Raw genomic sequence first — 22,199 nt, forward strand, 5'->3', positions numbered from 1 at the left:
CCCCCCCCCGCTCCCCTGGCCCCGCCATAGGTACCCCACCTAGGCCAGCTCCAGCCCTTTAAGAAAAAAGAAAAATGAAGACAATCTCCAGGACTCACCACTCCTGCAGCAGCCTCAGGGCTTTGGGGGCTCATGCAGAGCCCCCAACATGGCATGGGGCAGCGGGGATCACCCCCCACCAGCGGAAGTGGTGAGTCTGCGGCGGGGTTCAGGTTTCAGGCTGGCCCAGGTGGGGCACCCGTGGGGGGGCTGGGGTCCGGGGGCTCGTGCAGAGCCCCTGACATGGTGTGGGGCAGTGAGGATTGCCCTTCACCCAGCAGCACCTGTTGAGCACCGGGGCTGGGGCAGGTGGGGGCAGCCATTGCTGGGCTGGGAGAGCTGGCGGGGGATGGGCCTGGTTTGGCTGATACAGACTATCGGAGATTTGGCAGCAGCCGAATCTCCAAATCGATTCGGGGCAGTGATTCAAATCAAGGAATTGAATCACTGTCCTCCGAATCAGCAGAATCCGAATCTGAAGCGAATAATAGCTGCTTCGCACAGGCCTACTTCCAGGCCAGCAGATCCCCAAGATCCATCAGGAAGGACATGGACTTCAGTCCTTCTCTGTTCAGACCAGAGTCCTTCTTATCATTAGCATCTCTACTTTGACCTCTTCTAAAATCACTGTGGAACTGAGAAAAAGCTAGGGGGAAGCTGGAGCAGAACTGAGCGTCCCATGGCAGTATCTGCTAGAGCAAGTATACTCAACCTATGGCCATGTCATCTAGCCCACAGGGCTCCCCCCAGGTCAAGGAATTTGGCAGCACAGGAGCAGTAGCAAGCCTTAGTAGCTGCTCCCCTGGTGCCAAATTTCCAGACCCATAAAGAGCCCCATGAGCTGGATGATGTGGCCAGGCACATTATATTATTGGTCCATACTTGTATGAAGGGATAAGGCAGTGGTGCCAACCTCTTCACCCTGTGGACTGAATGGGTCATGCCAAATCCATCCTGTGGGTCTGATCCAGCACAAGAGATGGGGGTGGCAGAGGCCTGATCCAGTGGGTAGGGCAGGCACAACCAGGGCCAGATCTGGTCATGTGACAAAGGTCTGGCCCTGATGCAGGACTTGGAAATTAGGCAGCAAGGGGTGGGGAAGCAGTGATAATTGCCACTGTTCCTTCTCCATTAAATTTTCCAGCCAATGGGGAGCCCTGCAGGCTGAATGATGCGACTCTGCAGGCTGGATCTGACCTGCAAGATGGGAGTTGAGCATTCTTGACTGAGGACTTAGAGTGGCAGTGAACATGGTGAAGTAAAGCAGACCTACTTGGGGAAAATTATCTTTCATACAATTAAGTGGGAGGGGACACTGTGTATGTATCTTCAGGGAAGCAGTATTAATTATTCAGATTAAACCAAAAGAGATTTTATCTGGCCTGCCAAGCAGGTTTGTGTGAGAATGCATGAGCAGCTGCTTCCATCAGCTGCTACCTCCAGCCCAAGGAGAATGAACTGCATCATTACAGCATGCTGTTACTGACAGGTCGCTAACCCCAACATTATTTATCACTTTAGTATACCTCCAGGAACTGCACCATACAGACTTGATCATTCGATAATCCCACCTTCTGAATCAGTTGAAGGAAGAAATGAAGAAAAACTCCTGAGAGTCTTGTGGTGTGCAGATACCTTCTACTGTCTTTAGGTTTATTGTACATAAAGAAGGAACAAAACCGAGGAAAACTGAAACTAGATACACTCTAAAACTTATGTCTTTATTAATAATGAAATCAAAGACTAACACCAAAATGACGCTTCCCGTATGCCTGCGTCAAAACCAGAAGTGTTTATCTAAATCTCACAAATGTTAAGAGTGAGGTAAAATGGATCTTGACCACACCTTGATTTTCAGTTTACAAAGTCACAATCTCACACCACTGACAGTTTCACAGAACAAATCTACCATAATCCCAAAGCTATTTTGACTTGAATTCAAAGATCCTATATATTTGACCTGATTTCATAGCAAAAATTTCAGATCCATCTGTTCAGATGCAGGATTTTGTTTGAGCCCATTGCTTTGGGTAAGAGTGGAATGTTAAATATACGGGAAATAAAAAACAATCTACACCTTTTAGAGAACTACTAAATCTATAGGGTGAAATCCTGGGTCAGTTAAAGGCAGTGGGAATCATATCCCTATCACTGATGGGGCCATATTTTTGCTCCCAGTTTCTATATAAATATTGAAACAAAAAATATAGATCAAAAGTTTTACAGCACAGCACATTTTTGAAGGAGCTCACAGACAAAATATCTCCCAGCAATATGGAATTTTGCTCATTGTTCCCATTGCATTAATTTTTGTCAGCCTTTTTTGCCAACTGTTATGGCTACCGAGTAAAAAAGAAAAAGGTAGCACAGAGCAAAGTTTTACAAGACAGAGAATCCTTTATGACAACCATGTGCCAGGGGAGTGGTTCTCTCCACCTGAAAATGAAGATTTCTCAGCCCTAAAACAACAGTTAGTCTCTCCTCACCTCCTCTTTACATTTTTCCATGTACACCAACTGAGAGAGATTGAGATAAATGTAATGAAAATGTTTGGGCATCATTCATGCTATTTAAACAACCCACATATTGTACAAGTGTGCACTCCAAATTTGGGTGGAGAGAAAATCCCGGCCTGCCATTTTGCCAGTCACAGGTGAAGAATGTTAGCTAAATCTGCACTAAAGTCTGGCTGGCAGGATTCACAGGTCTCTTAATACACTTGGAGTCAAGTAAAGAACTTGATATGGATTTCCATCCATGTCCAGACAGAATGGCTTTTAAAGTCTCAAGATGAACTACCACTGGATTACTGTATCCACTTGATATGAAGCCCAGGTTGACTTTTTGAGCTGAGGTGACCAACCAGATGTTTTAGTGGAATGTAGCATAGGTTACAGATCTGCCAAGTATGCTACTGCATTCAGATTTGAAGTTAGAAGTGGGTGGCAATGGAAGTGTTTAAAGGCTTAAGGAAAATGCAGCAGGAAACATGCTCATTCCTCCCCTTCCAAAGGCTCAGCATTGCTCCTCTGGAGGAGGAGGGTGGAAATCACAGATTTTTTTCCCACCAGGGCAAATGTAACAAAAGCTAGTCTTGGAGGTGGCTGGGACACCCCCTGGTGACTACTTATCTCTTGCTTTACCATAATCTTCCTCTTCTGTTCACCTGCCACACCTCCATGTACTTATACCTTTAAAGGAAAGGGAGGCTGCCCCAGGGATTTCCAGACTCGTACCGAACATGCTGTATGTACATACAGAGCAGGGACAGCGTTATAAGTAGGGTACAGTCTTCTCCCACTTCCAGCAACGTGCATAATTTTTGATGATGGTTCACCACAGCCTCAGAGAAGTTTAGTCCCTCCAAAGTCTATTTAATCCATGGCTTCTTTGGTAAAATGGTTTGAATAGGAGCCCGTCAGGGCCAACAGAGCTCACTAAGACCACCAAGCTCATTCCATATAGACTACCATAAGCAACCATTAAACAGAAACAAGTATTACAGGGGTGGGCAATTACTTGGGCTGGGGGGACACTTAGGGAGTGTTGGTGAGCTGTCACAGGCCAGGTTAGCAACACACCCCTTCCCCTGCTGTGCCAGGACAGCAGCCCACCCTCCTCCCCCATCCTAGCCTGAAACAGCTCTGTCCTGGGGCCTGGCCCCACACTCTTGCTGCCTGGCGATCTGGGGGTCTCCATGAAGACCAGCCAGTGACCTGCACAGGCAGGGTGTGCTCAGCCAGGTGGATGGGTGGGTCAGGACCAGAGTAGTGACAGCACGGGGCCAGGGCCAAGGGCAGAGCTGCAATCTATTCCCCACATACCCCTGCCCATGAAACTGGCACCTGTCACAGGGGCGTGTGGGCACCAGATTGTGGCTCTGCCCTGGGCCCCAGCCCCATGCTGTCACCATCCTGCATTTCCAACACCAGCCCCACTTGCCTCTGGCCCGCTTGCCAGATACCGCTTCCCGCTTGCCTGTGGCCCCATCCCATCTGCCCAGCCGAGCGGGCCCTGCCCCCTGATGGCAGGCATGGGGTGGACTGATGAGGGTGCCCAGGCAGCAGGACCAGGTCCAGTGGAAGTAGTGGAGACCAGCAGCAGCAGCAGGAAGGAGCCACCCCTGTGGGGAATGCTGGGAAGGAAGTCTGACTGCCCCACTGCCACTGCATGCCCAGGGGTGGCGGGACCAGCTACACCTGCAAAGGTCCAGGCTGCCCCCTGTGCCTGGGCTGGGCAATGCCAAGGAAACTGCTGTGGGCAGAATAAAATCCCTTTGTGGACCAAATCGAGCCCACCGGCCATATTTTGCCCACCCCTGAACTAAAATCATTAACAGGCACTAAAATCATTAACCTGCATTAAAATCAATAACAGGATCAGAGCCCTAATCACTGCTAAATTGGGCTCGATTTAATCTGAGGAGCAGAGGTTAAAAGCTCTATTCTAAGTAATAGAGTACTATGAGTGTTCTATTACTCATATTTAGTTACCCTCTGCCTAATAATCCACATCCGCTTCTGTGCATTACATCAATATCTGCTAAAGAAAAAGATCTTTTATGAATGATTACTATTTAAGTTCAGTTTTTTCAGCCATTATACATTTCCTTTCTATGTTCCTATATACTTAAAGCTAGTTATGTCCTTTTAAATATTTAATATATTGTAAAATTGTCTAGCTATACATCTTGTTACATAAAACTGAAATATTCACTTTGTCAATTTTATGAAGCACTTATCTGTTCCAACGGCTGAAAAATACCAATAGGATTTTGCTCTTTGTGACTGGATATGAAAAACACCCTTAACCCCCAGAATTTGAAGAGATTGGCTGGGACACTAAAAATGAGCCTAAACCTGGGAGAAGACCCACAACTGCATGCAAGAACCCAGAGCTGTTGTTGTTTCTGTCTGTGTTGTATCCCAAGGGAGTCCTGAAATGTAAAGGTAGGAAGTTGCATCATTTTAACACTAGAGGCCGCCACACACCTCATTTCTAACCAGGTAGCTATGCCCACTGGTGACAATGTATCGTGGAGTTTTGGAGTTGATACCACCAGCAGTCCTTAGACTCATTAAGGAAGCAGCCTTTTATCACTTTAGTTTTTTATAGATACTCATATTGATGAAGAATAAAATGCCGGGGTCTTCACTCATTTTATTCTATTCACCCAGGTAAAAAAAGTCTCATTTACTTCCCTGAGGGTCTGATTATAGACTAGCTATGGGATATTGCTCTGAACTGATGACTAAAACAAAAAAATATAAGGTCATCAACCTACGTGTTTCAGGATAAAAGCTGTTCATAGGTAAGGGAAAACAAATTTTAAAAACACTTCACAGTTACAGTAGATAACACATTAGTCTTACACTTTTCCCTAACGTATTTAGATTACCAACCGCTCAATGTCAGACATAGCAGAGCCTTGGTCCGCTGCAGTAGGAAAATTCCCAAGTTTTTCTTCTATTATTTGGATGGAGGGGAAAGAATCCTTTGACCCAAGGAAATGAGCACAAGGCCAATCCAGGAACTGATACAGGAGAGCTGCTTAAATACTATCATGCCCCTGTACCTCTAGATGCTAGTGGTTATTGTGAGAGTACAGTCATTGGCAGTCTAACTAAATTATAGAACAATTTCTGAAGATATTAAGGCAAAATCCCTTCTTTCTAGGACTCTGGCCATTTATAATGGCAAAAGGCACAAGATTGTTAAAAAAACAAACAAACCCCAGCACCCTCCCCCTCCCCCCCCCAAAAAAAACCCCCAAAAAACAAAAAGAAGAAAACCCAAGACTTTTAAAGAGAATTCTATCCTTACAAAGATCTGCTACCACTCAGGTGAGGGAATCCCATTCACAAGGAGACTGCAGTTTTTTCTAATATATCTACCTGGATGTCATACTTGAGGTCAGTGTTTTTGATAAATAGCAAGGCTTTGCTGAAATAATAGCTGGGGAGAATTTGAAGTAAAAAAAAAACAAAGCATTTTTTTGTTCCCTAATCCAGGAGGTTATTGTGGTGAAGCTGAAGTGGTGCTCAGAGATCTCCTGAGGCCTGCAGTCTTGCCAGTCCTGTAACCATCCTTTCCAGCAGTGCCTAAAAAGACCATAAAAAAGAGGGGATTAAAGCTTTCTAATCAGTAAGCCAATTGCGCACACCTTCTCATTACAGGGGCAGCACCACATTAAAGGATTCCAAGTATCATGAGATCCTTGGGCATGATGCAGCCTTAAGGGCTTTCCTCCAAACCTTCAACACACAAAGCCCCCCAAAACAACAGTTAAGTCCTACCTGGTCAGAAACAATCATTGGTTGATGCTATCATGAAAGCATGGCTCAGGAAGCTCCAAGTTTTTCAGAAGGAGGGAATGAAGGAAAAGGAACGACACTGGGTAGTTTTGAGGAGGTGATCTCAAAGGACCTCATTAAACATCTGGTTCAGTTGCCAGTGAAGTCCACTAAATGTGCTGGCCCAAAGTTGGAAATAAGCACCTGAATACCGTGATGCTTACTTGAGTACAAGCTCAGAGAGCTGTGCAAAAAACACTGGGTGACATTTTCTGGTTTTCCTATGCAGGTATTCAGACTACATCAGATTGCAGCCTTCTTGGCTTAAAATATTTGAAACTATCATGACTACAGTAGTTATTGATGATTTAGGTAAATGTGTGTGTCAGGACTGAGACCATATTACAGAAACAAAAATTATATTTAAGTTCTAATCAGCCTATCCAATGTTTTGATCATTTTTTCAAGTCTGAGATAAAAAAGATGGCTGCAGCAACTCCATCACTAGAGGACATGACACATCATAGAAAAATCACACCAGCATAAGTGGCAACACAAACAAATGTGAACAAGACTAAAGGGCCAGCTTTTATTATACCTATTAGGCAGTAAGTGAATTTAGTAATCCTATTCCACTGGGTTTGAGATCCTGAAGATCCATTAATTAATGTACTTTTGTAAGACATGGTAATCTAACTCACATGGCGGCAAAAAAGCAGCAAAGAGAACAAGGACATACCTACCTTTTGTATTAACTTTTTTCAGGGACTTAAGCAGGGTGAATAAGATTGAATTTGGATGCCTAAATCCACTTAAACATAGATTCATAGATTGTAAGGCCAGAAAGGACCTTGGAAGATCATCGGGTCCAGCCCACTGCACCAAACAGGAAAGGTAACTGGGGTCAGGTGACCCCAGCAAGGTGACTGTCTAGTCTCCTCTTGAAAATTTCCAGGGTAGGCGATCACACCACCTTTGGAGGGAGCTTAATCCACAGTCTGGACAACCCTGACTGTGAAGAAGTTTCCCCTAATGTTGAGCCTGAATTGGTCTTCCAGGCGTTTGTGGCCATTACTCCTAGTTTTCCCCTCGGGTGCCCTGGTGAACAGTTGCTCACCGAACCCTTGATGTACTCCCCTAGTGTAGCAGTAAGCTGCTACCAGGCCCCCTCTCAGCCTTCTTTTCTTCAGGCTAAAGAGTCCCAGATCCCTCAGCCTTTCCTCATATGGCTTGCCATGCAAAACTCTGATCATATGGGTGTCTCTTCTTTGAACTCTCTCAAGCTTGTCCATGTCCTTGTTAAAGGGTGGTGCCCAGAACTGAACACAGTACTTCAGCTGCAGTCTCACCAATGCTGAGTAGAGCGGAAGAATCATTTCCTTGGTTTTGCTGGAGATGCATCAATTGATGTGTGCCAGATTATTATTTGCCCTACTGGCTATTGCATCGCACTGCCAGCTCATATTCATGTGATATATTATTACCCCCAGGTCCCTTTCATTTGTAGTGCTAGTCAGTTTGGTGCCACCAAGCCTGTACATGTGTTGGGGGGTGCTCATCCCGAGGTGGAGCACTTTACATTTATCAAAGTTGAACTTCATCAGGTTCCAGTCAGCCCAATTTGCCAGCCTGTCTAGGTCTGCCCATATCTGTAGCCTATCTTCAAGCATGACCATGGTTCCCCATAACTTGGTGTCAATCCAAGAGCTTGGCCAGTCAGCTCTTCACCCCCACATCCAAATCTATTAATAAATATGTTGAAAAGCACTGGACCAAGCACTGACCCCTGCAGGACACTGCTGCCCACTTCTTGCCAGGATGACATAGATCTGTTCACTACAACTCTCTGGGTCCTATCCTGCAGCCAGTTTCTCACCCATCTGACTGTCTCAGAGTTAAGCCCACAATCCTCCAATTTTCTTGCAAGGACATTGTAGGATACTAGATCAAAGGCCTTTTGAAAGCTACTATCAACTATGTTAATTCAGTGATCACTCAGACCCAAAGAGACTGGCAGAGGTCTGCTTCATTCTGTATCTGAGTTGTACAATTACAGGTCAGCAATACATAATATGAGCATGCATAATAACAATTAATTCCAAATGAATCCACCAGTGCCTCCTAAAGACTCAGTTCCTATCCATACCTTCCCATCCCACACAAATATAATAGTAATAACAATTAATATTAGTGTAATGTGAATTATCAAATACTTTTAGCCAATCTATTAAATAAAAGAATTAGCCAACATTCAGTTAATCCCTACAATGCTTTGCACTGCTTCAATGGTTTCTGTCACGCTCCCCTAAGGATGTCAACACTACTTTTGTTCTACGTATTGGTAAGTGCATTAGTTTTTGTTGTAACATGGCCTGGGCCTTATCCATCTCATCCTGCTATTGTTGTTGCCTATCTGAGACCACCTCTAGCTAAAAAACTGGTTCAGACCTTTTGGAACCTATTCTTCCATAATATACGTCCCGCTGGGGATACAAATTCACATGACAGTAGAAGTATCTCTTGTGACACAGGTGCTAGGAGTATGCTGTCTGGCCATCCTATACTAATAGCCTTAATTAATTTTTGCAATCTCATCATCAACATTAATTCTAGCAATTACTGCCCACATTTTGGAGCCCAAACAGTTTTTTGTTGCTTTTAATAGATCATATTGTTATGTATGTAATTTAGACAGTATATCTATGGCCACCAAATCTCTCCCAGCTTTGTGTTCAATTTGAAAATCAATGATTTGTCACTGAAAAAAAAAATCTCTGTACTATTGGAAGGATACTTGGCAAATGCCTTCTAGCAAGTGGTTAAGGGTCAATTTCAGATAGCACTGGTCACCTTCTATTAAAAAAGACATAAAATATATCATAACTATAACCTAAAATAAAGACACTCTCAAGGACCCAGAGGGACTGCCTTCCATCTTCAGCTCCCTCTGTGCAAAAATGAAGTTGATTTCCTACCTATGGGGACTTTTTACCATCTTGTACCATCTATACTTTTCCCAGAGCCTGACGAAGAGACTTTAATCCCAAAAAAGAGAAGGACAGTTTTCTTGTGATTTTCCAGTTGGTCTAATAAAAGGTATCATTTTGGAACCAAGAGCTTCTTCTCTATTTGATGATACTGGCATTCACTTTTTGTTAATTCTATGGTGCATAAACCACAGGTTTCCATTTCTGATCATGCCATGGTGAGAGGATTATGTCAATACCCTTTTACCATATTGATTTAGTTATTTTGGGTATATATTCAAATGAAGACTCTGTCTCTTTTCTTATGGTGACAAATGGGTGCACAGTCTCTCTGTTGGTTCTTCCACTCACTCTGATTCCTTGAGCAATGAGTCTGTTGCAGCTCCTATTTTAGCCGCTACCTTGGAGTAAAGGAAAATTTCCTAGGAGTTTAGATTCTGTGGGAATTGAGAGTAATTCAGGCTGTATTTTGTACTCTTGTACTTTCTTATTTTTTGCAAAATGCTCTCAAACTTTTACTTAATTGTTTTGATTCTCACCCTTCCAGTGAGAACCCTTACTTGATGAGACAAACAACCAGTGGACAGATTTTAACCCAAAATAGTACTAGAAAGGAAAAAATGGCCTATTACTAATCGTATGTTTTCATTTTGTTATTTACTCAGTCACTTTGTAAGTGCCCTTAGCAGGGATAAACTCACCACTGTAAACCCTACATTTTACCCATTTACTTTCTTCTGTCTGTGGATTTTCTTTTCGTTTTAATTCCACTGTTTTTGGCATTATATTGGATTATGCACCTGTGTCTAACCTAGTAATAAAAGTTGTGCCTTCCAGACTGATATTCCACTCATTGGCTGCTACAGTGTTGTTTGTTGCTCCTCTGCAGCATTCCTCGGAGCTAGTGGTGCTGTTGCCATTCTCTTTGTGTCTGCTGTGCACACACTGCCATCACCTGTACACATTTGCTATTTGAGATGCTTTGTTGCTGTTCTTGTACTTTTACCAAGTCCCAGGCATTATTTTGGTTCATGGGGTTTGTCACAACACATGCAGCTCTGTGTGCTACTTTTTGGCGCTTCTAGCTTTGAGCTCTGCATGCTTTTCTGCCTCAGCTCCTTTCCTGTCCCATATTTTAGCATTGCTCTGTCATGTCCACAATGTCTGAGCACTGTTTTACCTCCGGGAATTTCATTCTGGACTGGGATACTTGCTTTACTTGGAAATTCTAGTTGCTTTTTCAAGGGTTAATGTTGTATTTCCCTTAGTCTAACTCAAAGCTTTGGTCCCAGATTCCAACTAGAATGTGGTCTTAGCAGAGAGTTATTCCTCCCAATTATAATACTAACTCTTCAGCTTCCTGTCAGTTACAGACTCTTCAGTGTCTTCATCTTCTTTTTGTAACCTCAGATAAAAAATACACCATTCATAGGTTTTAATATTTATGAAGAGTGCAGTACTCTTCACATTCCTCACAGTTGGCCTCCTCATTTTCAGAGATTCACTTCTGCTAGGATTGTAACTGCTCCATTCTTTTTCTACATGTGTTTTCTTAATTTGTTTTGTTCCAAGGAATCTGACAGAAGTCTCCTTCAATCAGCTGCTCAGGAGCCTCTGTACAATGTAACATCCAGCTCAAACTGGCTTATACCAGAAGCTTTTAAAGATACATATCCCCACACCAGCAAACCTCCTCTATGTTCTACCAGAGGGTACTTGGTACCTGCTTGGCCTGTTCTCTGCTGTCATGCCAATCATTTCTTCCCTTTGTTTCTGATGAGCCACAAGGCCAGAATAGGAAAGTGTGTCCCAAAGAAGATCAGTGAGATTCCTCTGATCTGCAATTGGCCCCATGTTTCAAGGAAAGCTGGGATGGCAACTGGACATAGCACAAGAAAAGGAGTAACACAAGCAGCTTACAGTCAGGCAGTACTCTTAGAGTACCAGCAGGAGTTCAAGGGAGCGAACAATGATGGGAGATGGACAGGGTAAAAACAAAATCAAAAATTCCTTCCAAGTCCTGGCAGTCCTGACTGTGGAGTTGGGGGCTTCCCTTTGCTCCCCTTTGTTTCACTAGAAAAGATGATTTATTATTGAAACAGTAAACAAGTCAAAACTTCACATGTGGTTTAAAGGAAGAATGTGATGCTGGCTTCATTCGTCTTTCAGCGCAGCACTAGGTGAACACCCAGCCCAAGCAACCAGAGACATATCAATAGTTGATGTCATCTCAGAAAATGGGAAACAGAAAAAAAACAACAAACCTATGCAAAGCAAAAGCTATGAGCTGTTAGGAAACCCCCTTCTACTGCCACACAATTCGGACAGCCCAGTAACCAGGACCTGGAAATACCAGAGAGAGGAGGAGTTCTGTCTGCATGGGGCCTGGCAAACAAACTGCAATTTCTGCAAGTGTCTTCCCAGCTCTTCAGCCTTTCTCCCTGTACAGAATCACAGAACACTTCTGATTCCTCCCCTCCTCTTTTCTCTTCCTTCTTGATAAAGGCTAGGAGGTGGGCAACAAGCAATCGATCAGATCACATCCATTGTTTATTTTTTGAATTTGTGCCTTGACAGAGTTCTCATATCTCAAGGGACCATCTACATTAGTTAGAGCTCTATCTGGTACAATCCCAAAGATCTGCAAGTTTCCTGACTCACTTCCATTCTACCACCTCCATCCTCACCTGGTAGCTCTTAAATAGACATCTACATGCCTGCAGCCTTTCAGCACAGGATTTGTGGGGGAAGAGGTATCTCACAGTGGTTGCACTGTATTATGCAAAATCCTGTCAGTGGCACAGCTGCATCTTAGTCGATTTTTACGTTTGAGCCAGTTCTGTGGACCTGGATCTTTCAGAAGCTAGTCATTTGGGCATTGCTGCAGCTGCATCTATCAAGTCTCCAGAAACTCAAAGCCATTAAATTATTTCTTCCTTACACAAAAGAGTCCAATATAAGACTACCTCTCAGATTCATTTTCAGGCCATCATTTGAATAAAAGTTGCTATGAATTTCTCTCAAGATAAGGATCAGATTTCATTCTATGTATGCTCAAGTATTACTGCCACACTTTCATTTTACTCCAGGACTCAGCAGCCTTCCTGTCTCTACTGCTATAATTGTCTGTACCTCCATCTAAAGAACACACATCTCCACCTCGACACCACAACATACAGAAATAGTTAGCAGGATGCTACAGTAGCACACACTGCATCAACATCTTGCACTCACCACAGCATGTGCTTATCCAATCATATCTGTTTCAGTAACAGGAGGAAAATGTATTCCTCAAGCAACTGTACTCAATCCAGCTCAAGCTAAAAGAAAGAAGAAAGTACCGCATAGGCTGTGGTTTTGAGTGATGCTAAGAGCTCTACCAAAGTCAGAAAACAAGCAGAAAGCTGAGCAGGAAGTGAGCTCATCACCTAGGAGCCTGTGGCTGTGCTGATGTCATCATGTAACTCAGTGGCAGGAAGTGATATGGGAGTGGGAGTCAGAGAGGAAACCGATTTGAACAACTGAGGTTAACATCTCTGGCATTTGTCATATGGCATTTCCAGGGACTTTCTAAGAAACCAAGATTGGGTTTGGCCGCTTCACTTCAGTTAGTTTGCTTTGCACGCCACTTTAAACAACACTAACGGTAGCAGGATAAGGGTGCAGCTGTGCCAACCGCACATCAATGTAAGTGGCAACATCTGCCTCTGATGTTGCTGGTTCCCTTTCACCACCACTCAAGGGAAAATGTTTAATGAATAGCTTCCTGCAATGTTTATTGAATATAAAACTCCATTTGTGTCAGAAATGGCCAAAGAGCAAATTCTAGCCTCAAATTCTTCCAGGTCTGTGATGGGTTCAGGTCTTGGAGGATGCCCATATCCAGTTTCTTAAGACAGTGGTGTTACTTTTCTCAGATGTCTTTCATCTCAGACAATTTGAATAAACTTTGCAGTCATTATATCTAAGGCATACACAGTTGGCAGTTCATCTACAGCTGAAACACTGGCATCTCAAGCAAAATCCCAGCTATCATTTAATGGCACAGAACCCCACCCAATACTGCACAAGGGGAAGACAAAAGGAATATGATACCAAAGACAGTGTGTAATTATCCATATTGAAACTTGTCCAGAATGCTAGCACCCTCAAACCACCAGAAAAAGTGCCAAGAGAGTCTTAATTCATATCTTAAGGCAAGAAGGGACTCCTATGAGCTCCTGTATAATGCAAACAATACAATATTACCCATAATTTCACATGTAAATGGCTAGAAAAGGGAAAACACAATACTTCTCTTCCCCCTTTCTTCCTCCTCAGCCATCTTAACATCATGCTGGAATATTCAGAACTGATTTAGAGGGGAATATCACATACCGACTTAGGAACACTTTTTGATTCAGTGCTTCTTGTAGACCTCCCATTCAAGCGGCAATGCACCCCAACAACACACAGTTTGTAGAATACACCAGAGTGCCATAGATTCAAGAATGCATGCAGGGTTTACTGTGAGGGTAACTCTATACATTAACCTCTTGTCATTCTATTCATTTAATCACAAACCTTCTGTTGCCAGTGATGAGTTAGAATTAAGGTCATTGCTCCCTAGAGGGGATTCTTCCTGGGGTTTTTTCTCTGGGTTCACTAGTTGAGGCTGTAAAAAAAAACATCATTGAACAAATACAGAAATCAGATGACAAAATACAAAATGCAAATAAAGCAAACAGTGTCAATCCAAACAAAGTAGTCTTTAGTTAGTGCCTTATCAAGAAGACTCACTGTCCAAATACTGTGCAGCACTGAGGTTGTGAAGTTGTTCATATTATTTAAAAAAATAAATAAAAAATCAAGCCTGGATTGAGGCAAAAAACCTGAAGCAATAAAATCTCAATATTTAAAAAAACTGAAAACCGAAAAGGAATAAGGGCTGTCTAAAGCCTAACCTGTACCCTGGTAGTTAGAGCACTGTACTGGGAAGCTAAAGAAATGGAGTTTCAAACCCTCTGTAGCTAACGAGGGCTTAGATCGGGACAGCAATGTCCAGCCTGCAGGCCAGATCAAGCCTGCAGTGGACTCAATTTCTCAACAGCCCCTGCCCAGGTCACTGCAGCCAGTTGCCATGGAGACTCCAGGAGTGGCAGCACCATGACAGTGTGGGACCAGGGTTTCCACGGAGACTGGTCCCAGCAGCACTGGCAAAGCACACATCTGGGCAAGGAGCTGCTCTGGGGCTCGGATCTTGTGGTGGTGACAGTGTGGTCCGGAGCCTGGGCAGAACTGCGATCTGCTGCGCACACCACTGTCAACACTGCAAGATCCCAGTCCTGGCCCCGGAGCAGCTCCCCGCCCAGCCACACACCCTGCCAGTGCTGCTGGAACTGGTCTCCGTGGAAGCCCTGGCTCCATGCTCTCATGGTACCGCAGCTCCTGGGGTCTCCATGGAAATCAGCTGCAGCAATGTGGGCAGGGGATGCTGGGAAATGGAGTCTGGCCACTGGTCTGGTCCATCATTTTGCCCACCCCTGGCTTATACCCGGGATTTCTTACTTCTTGAGTGCGTGCCTTAACCACTAGGCTACTAGGCTAAAGAAAAGGATAATTATACTACTAGTTATGGGTTTTTGCCTGGCTACAGTTTCAAGACTTAGACCTTACTGACCTAGGTATGCAGGTATGGAGCTGTATATCTGCCTGGCAGGAGTACAGATCACTGAATATGCCCAGCAGCCATGTGGACACTTGCATATCCAAAATGCACATGAAATCAGATGACAAACTGTGTGCAAGTCCCAAAACAGCAGTTACACGGCCAGTGAAGTGCCATTTGGGTGCTTAAAATAAAACAGGATTACACCCCCAAATGTCACAAGGCCTTACCAGTATTAGCTGTAAGTGGGCTTTGATTAAACCAGTTTTAGAAGCCAAAAACAACTGGGATGGGACAGAATGTGATTCACAGACCTCCAAGAAAGAAAATAGGTGCTATAGGAAGTGATATCAGTGATTCAGTGAGGAGAGAGGGCCCCCTTCTCCTCCGTCACTTCTATGACAAAGACCTGAATGATAATAGGGGGAGCTGCACTCTAGCAGTTGCAAAACTGAGGTCCTGACCACTTGTAGGCATTTAACACTCATTGCATTTTCACCCCAAAGCACTTGGGAATTTATCTTTTGCCTCCCTAGGTTCCCATGTAAAGTCATATGAATCAACAGACCTCCCAGGCTGCTGAACCCAATTTCTGTTATCACAAGCAGCCCCATCAACCTGCCAGCTTCCACAAACATACTTCATGCTCCTATGTTCGATGTTTCAGACTATTCTTCTGTTCCTATCACTCCAGTTTTATATTGTTGTGTACTGTTAAAAACTTGCCCTGATCCATCCGTACCCACTCACTGCCCTAAAAGAGGCAAGGATCCTAAAGAAATAAAAATGTAATGATGTAACTGAAGCGTGTATCATGATGCATATTCACATAGATGCCAAATTACTGTTGCACAGACCTCTTAAGATTCTGCTCTTTCCTAACATTTAGGTTGTTTGACTTTACAGATTTAACTTGTTTAACCAGAAGTGCTTAAAATCAGAATCAGAAATTCTAAAATTATTATAGTTCTAAAATTATTATATTTGGCTTTATTCCCATCACTCTTAGAGACAGTGCATCTCCACTCATCAGTGGTGAACTGCTCCCTCCTCACCCAGAGTTTGAGTAGAGACTCCTGCTCTGCTGGTAGGCGCTACGGCAGTGACTGGTCTATGTCTGTCCCCATTCTCCTCTTCGGTTGAACTATCTATTCCATCACTCAGAGGACTCTAGTGCATTGTGGAAAAGGTAGCTGAGTCAAGTATCCTGGACTACAGAGAAGTCTAGAGGCAGGAGGCACATGATGAACTTTAGCAACTCAGGTAGACCCTGAATAATGTTTAGCTGACTAGAAACAAGACATTAAGGGCACCTACACATGAGCCAGGAGGCTGCTCAAGCACACTGTAATTACAGTGCATTGGAGCAGATGTGATTAATACAGTCTGCTGGAGTGTGGCAATTACTGCACTCCAGCCAGCCTCCACATCTCGTGTATCAGTGTCCCCACATTTCCAAATGGCAGCAGGGGCACTTTAACTAACGCTCTTTCAACAAGCTTTAGGTAAACTGTCCCTGCTGCCATTCCGAAGTATGGGGACACTGATACATGAGATGCTCCCCTGCCCCCCACACTCCAGGAGCACATGTAAAAATACCCTAAGATTTAGTTCAATAAACTGAAATGCTCTGATTTGGATCAGTCCACCCAAAAATAAATGTTTAATTTGGATTTTCTTGATATTCCCAGAAAACGTTTGTAATTATATCCAGATCCTGAATGCCTCCTGCCTTTTCTAAGTTGCATATATGACCCTACTACTGCAGTCTCTGACCACCTCAAAATCTTTAAAGTATTTTGCTCACAGCACCCTGGGGAAGTAGCACAGTGCCATTAGCCCCATTTTACAGATGGAAACTGAGACACACAAGGGGTCTCCCAAGCTCTTGACTATTACTGTAACACTGGGCTGTCTTTCATCTGTTGGACCAGCCTTTTCTGTTTAGCTGAACAGCAGCATACAGCATTTCCTAATACCACTGTTTCTGCTTTCTTATTATTCCTCACCTCACTTCTATTGAGAGGTGACAGGAATATGTCCTTACACTCCTGTCTGGATGCTGCCATGTTTCCCCTACCATCCTCTATTCTTCTCCAGCCCTCTCCTCAGGCAGCCCTGGTCTACAGCTGTATACAAGGCACACAGAAGAGCTGCAAAACAGAGTGGAGTGTCATGGCTGAGCCCATCTCCTTCCTACAAGTTGCTGTCAGTTTAACCACAGGGCAGACTGTATCAGCAGGTGTTTTACAAGATGGTCAGTGCTCTGAATCTTGCAGTTTCCCCCTCACAATTATCCTCTTTAGGAAGCCTCAGCTTTTAATATATTTACTTTTTTAGGTTTCTGTAACTCTATAGTTAAAAAGCATTGGCTTTCTGATCTCTTATAAGCTCACAGTTCTAAATGACATGGAAATAACAGAAATAACGTTTCATGACAGCTGCCAGCACCTGGTCTTTCCTTGCTGGCCCCAGGGGACAGAAGAGTCCTTCAGCATCCCCTGAAGATTAAAGCTGGGCTACTACAGACCAAAGGGCAAGCAATTGATGTCCATGATGAAAACTAAGCATTCTGCCAATTCTTCTCTTGAACTTTAACCCTCTCCCCTCACATTCACGTACTGCAGTCTACTCACTGGAACAGGACTACTACTCAATGCTCATTTCATGCTGATGCTGTCTCAGCCTTCTGATGTTGGTGGTTTTTATTCCTGCTAAGTGAGTCTTCTTTCCCTGTGCTACAGGCTCCATCTCCTGTTCCCCACAAGCCCAGTTGTCCTGGGAACTCTATTTGAAGGACACTCCACCATTTTTCTTGTCAGTGTGAATGTGGTTTCCTTCATTTTCTTCTCTCAAAGAAAGAGAGGGAATTAAAAGGGAACGTTGACCTTACTGTACTTACCCACTTGCGGGGTCTCCCTCTTGGTCTTTTTGCAAGTGGAGAGTCTACCTTTAAAAAATACAAAACAAAAAGAAATTAAATGAGAGTAGGCCATTAAACTTGACTGGGAAGGCTTCAGCATAGCATCTACAAGTGTGACAGGTAGGAGAAGGAAGGCTGAGGGTTTAGATTAGGAGAATGATAAAGAAGAACTAAATAGAGGAAACAGCAGAGAAAGAGAACTAAGAAACGACTGGCAGTGATCATATGGCAATGAAAGAGGAGGAAAAGTAAGGTGGCAGCTGTTAGTCAAACAGCTCCATCGGGTGAAAAACAGACACATTTAGATTAGAACTAGGACAGGTAAATTATGATCAAGTCTAGGACAAGAAGGAGAAGGATTTAGAAGACAAGTAGACAAAGTAGGAGGCAGCACAAAGGAGGCCATCAATCAGGTGGAGCTGAAGGATAACAACAGTGGAAGATGAAGCAAATGAAAAAGAAGACTACAACAATTAGAAAGAGGAAGAACTAAGGGGCAGAGTTTTAAGAAGAGGAAGCAAATGAGATGGAGAAGTTGGAATGTGACTAGGAAAAAGGGAGTGCCAGATGAGAACTATACGGTGACAGCAAATGGGAAGCATTACCGAGGGAAAGGGACTAAGTGAAGGACAAACAGGAGGATTTAGATGACTGATGGTGACTAGAACAACACCCAGAACAAAAATGACAAAGAGGATGATGAGCAGTAGGACGCACATCAGGTGGCAGAGGGCTACAGTATAAGGCTAAGGATGAGTATGGGGAGGAATGGGTAGGGCTAACAAGGAGACAGTTAGATTAGGACTACAGGTAGGTAAATTAGTATTGAGACTAGGATAACTAAAGAGAAGAAGACTTGAAAGAGACCTAGACAGCTTCGAGGCAGGACATCAACCAGGTGGGTCAGAGGATGCTGCCAACAGTGGAGGATTATGCAAAATAAGAAAGGTATTAAAACTACTAAGAGGAGGAGGAGGAGGAGGAGGAGGAGGAAAGAGAGGAGAAAGCAGGATGCAATGCAATGAAGATGAGGAGGGAGCAGCAGTGGGTAACAAAGGACAATGATGACTAGGCAATTTTGGTGGACGATGCAAGTAGACAGTGTTGGGCAGAGGAAGACAGAAGAACAATCTTCCTGCCCTCAAGTAAGAGGGTACCTTCCTCCTTGTTCTTCAGTAACAGCTTATGAATCTTCCCCTACATCACATATACCCATAAATTGCCATCCCTTACCACAGCAGTTCCCAACCTAGGGTCATGACCCAAATCAGGGTCCCAAGGAACCCTCAGGAGGGTCGAAGTGTTCAAGAAGAACACTTCCAGGTTCATCACCGGCACTTCTGGGTTCACCACCGAGTGCGGCACAGGCATGTGGGGGGACCCCCCTGTCAAAAACAGTTGGGAATCACGGCCTTACCGTCTGTCCAGAAGTAGTATTCAATTTTTTGCTTCCTTTTGGCCTTCCACGTGGCTTCTTTAGAGGCACCAGTTCCTCAGGCTCCTGCTTTGACAAAAGGATGGGAGCTATTACAATAACTTTCACACATCTAGCAATCTAACAACATACGACACTCGTGCCCAGCATTTCACATTCTGTGGTCCTTGATTAATGGAGCATTACCGGTACTCCATAGAGAGCTGGCTGTCCTCCCCATTCCTAGATGCTAAATACTACTTCAGCCTTAGACGATAGCAACAATAGATTGACCGACAGGAAGCATGGATCTACAGATAGTTCATCAGCCTAAGATGTGAGGAAACAGGATTTAATTCTTCACTCTGACCCAGATTTCTTTTGTGACTTTGGTTAGTTACATAGGGCATGTCCAGCCCATCCCCATGTTTTGCCTGGAAGTGACACTGTTCAGCAAGCCTCACTCAGTTGTTCCTGTGCCATGTGCACCAAATGACATAAATGAGGCCTATAGCTGCCTTCAGGTGGTGGACTTGTTGGTTGTAGCTGTGTTGGTCTGAGGACATAAGCAAGCAAGATTCTTTGGGTAGATGTGACATCTTTTATTAGACCAACTAAATAGTTGGAAAAAAAGTTCTTTGCAAGCTTCCGGGTACAAACACCCCTCATCAGGCACAGGGAGACTCTGCATCATCACAAATTCAACAATAATCATGAACACTATCCAGAATGGTAAAATACAAACTGCCATGTACAAGAAACCCACAGACCAATATACATATCTACACAGAACCAGCAATCACCCTAAACACACCAAAAAAGCTGTAATTTATAGCTCAGATCTCTGATATCACCAAATCTGCACTGAGGAGAATACCTGCTATTGTCACCTCACAAGTCTCAAAAGGGCTTTCACCCAACAAGGACACTCCTCCAGAGAGATAGATCACACTTTCGAAAGATCCACCTGGATATGCAAAGAATTCCTGTAGTATAAAAAGAAAATCCCCACGAAATGCACACCGTTAGTTATGACATACCATCCTTCCCTGGAATCTATACAGAAAATCCTCAAACAATTGCAACCCATTCTAGTAGAAGACCCAATTCTTAAAGAGATCTTTCCAGAACTGCCCATCCTAGCCTTTAAACAAACACTGAACCTCGCTAACCTCATCATCAGAAGCAAACTCCCTACGACCCAAACCACACCTAATGGATCTAGACTATAGCAGGGCACTAAGGTGCCTGCTACTTTGAGAGCAGAGATAGGAACCCAGGTGCAGGTTGCTGGGACAACTGCTTAATGAGGGAAGTGGCCAGACCTGCACCTGGCCCGCTGACCGGAAGGAGTAGGGCCTGGCGCCTATATAAATCCCAGGCTTGAGGCCAGGGGGGCAGCTCCCTGCCAGCTGCCAAGGGAGAAGGAGCTCTCCCAGAGTAAGCAGAAGAGAGAGGTCTGACTGCAGGTACAACCCCGAGATTGAGGAAGGATGGAGCACTCCAGGGGTAGCTGGAATAACATTATGGCCAGGCAGCTAGAGTTTATATTATAGCCCAGGGGGTTGTGTTTTGTTTGCTGTTTTCACCGGAGGATTGGGTGAGGCTATTAGGGGTTGGAGGAGGCCTCATAGGGGACCCAAGGCAGTGTGGAGACCCTAGCCCCAGCGAGGGGGCAGCGAGAAGCCCCAGCGAGGGGGCAGTGCGAGACCGAAGAATGTCAATTCCATCAGCAAGGCTTGGGGCATGGTAAAGGGATGGTTGGAGCCACGCATAGCCCATAAGGCTGGGATGCACCAAAACACCCATTACAGAACGGGGCCTGGGTACAGCAGGATAACCGTGTCCAAGAGGACAGAAAGGCAGCCTCCCTATGATACATATAACATTGAAGATGTGGTGGATGAGAATTGAGGGTGCCCTTGTGGCTAACTTGGCAAGGTAAAGGGGGCATTAGGGGAGATCACAGCAACCCCTAGGATGCCCTCCTGTTACATAGACCATGTCAGGACAAGAAATGCAAAACCTGCCAACACATCTCCACCACCCCCACAATAACTGCGCCTCACAACAGAGCCATCACCATTCCTGGATCTTACACCTGCACCTCCAGAAATGTAATACATCTCATCCAGTGCACCAAATGCCCTGATGGAAAATTAGGAGAAACCAAACAGCAATTGTGTACCAAAATGAACACACACTGAAAATCCAAAGAAAAAATATCCTTCAGCCTGGAAAAGTGCAGGCTCAGGGGTGACCTGGTGACCACATATATGTTTATCAGGGGTGCTTACCAGGATCTGGGGAACATCTCAACAGAGCGCCCCAAGGGATGACAAGGTTTAATGGTCACAAACTCCTCCAAGACTGTTTCAGGGTGGACATTGTCACAACCCAAAGGGTGTGATTTTTGTTTTTGTGTGCTTCAGCACTGCTAAATTGTTCCCGCTAAATTACAGCTTCTTTGCACGGTGGAGTTTTCTGCTGCAAAAGAGAACCCCGGTGCAAAAGAATTCCCGCCACCAGTAGCTTTCTTTGCAGGGTGCATTTCTTTGTTGCAGCACAGAAATGCTCGTTGCAAAGAGTTCCCGCCATTTGTATGCTAATTCGAGCCCCATTATTGGCCAGTTCTAAATTATTCACACGTGGCGGCTAGTGATTGGCTTGCTAGCCGTATAAAAGGCTTGAGTGGTTTCCGCCCAAGTTGGAGGACTCCACAAACACCAGGAGGAGGAGACTTCATGCTGTGTGAAGATCTCCAAGCGCTGCGGATCCTTATGGACCCAGCGCATTTCAAGCAGGCAACAGGGGTCTGATCAACCTCTAGCCTCTCCCCGTCGCCGATCGCAGCCTAGACGTATCCCTTCCTGCGCGCAAAAGAACCGGACCCATG

General features: G+C 44.5%; 1 protein-coding gene across 3 annotated transcripts in view; it reads right to left on the reverse strand.

The window, feature by feature from the left end:
- Positions 1–5,938: 5,938 nt before the first annotated feature.
- Positions 5,939–22,199, reverse strand: part of LOC102382309 (high mobility group protein HMGI-C-like) — a 92,578-nt gene continuing 76,317 nt past the window's right edge. For all 3 annotated transcript variants that reach the window (XM_025204385.1, XM_025204386.1, XM_025204388.1), the window contains exons 6-9: positions 19,307–19,393; positions 17,869–17,916; positions 13,883–13,973; positions 5,939–6,140 (exon numbers count right to left, since the gene is read on the reverse strand). In XM_025204385.1, coding sequence (XP_025060170.1) covers positions 6,055–6,140; positions 13,883–13,973; positions 17,869–17,916; positions 19,307–19,393 — 312 coding nt within the window. In that variant the 3' untranslated portion in view covers positions 5,939–6,054. The remainder of the gene's footprint in view (positions 6,141–13,882; positions 13,974–17,868; positions 17,917–19,306; positions 19,394–22,199) is intronic.

This window comes from Alligator sinensis, unplaced genomic scaffold (genome assembly GCF_000455745.1).
Source record: "Alligator sinensis unplaced genomic scaffold, ASM45574v1 scaffold858_1, whole genome shotgun sequence".
Lineage (NCBI taxonomy): Eukaryota > Metazoa > Chordata > Crocodylia > Alligatoridae > Alligator > Alligator sinensis.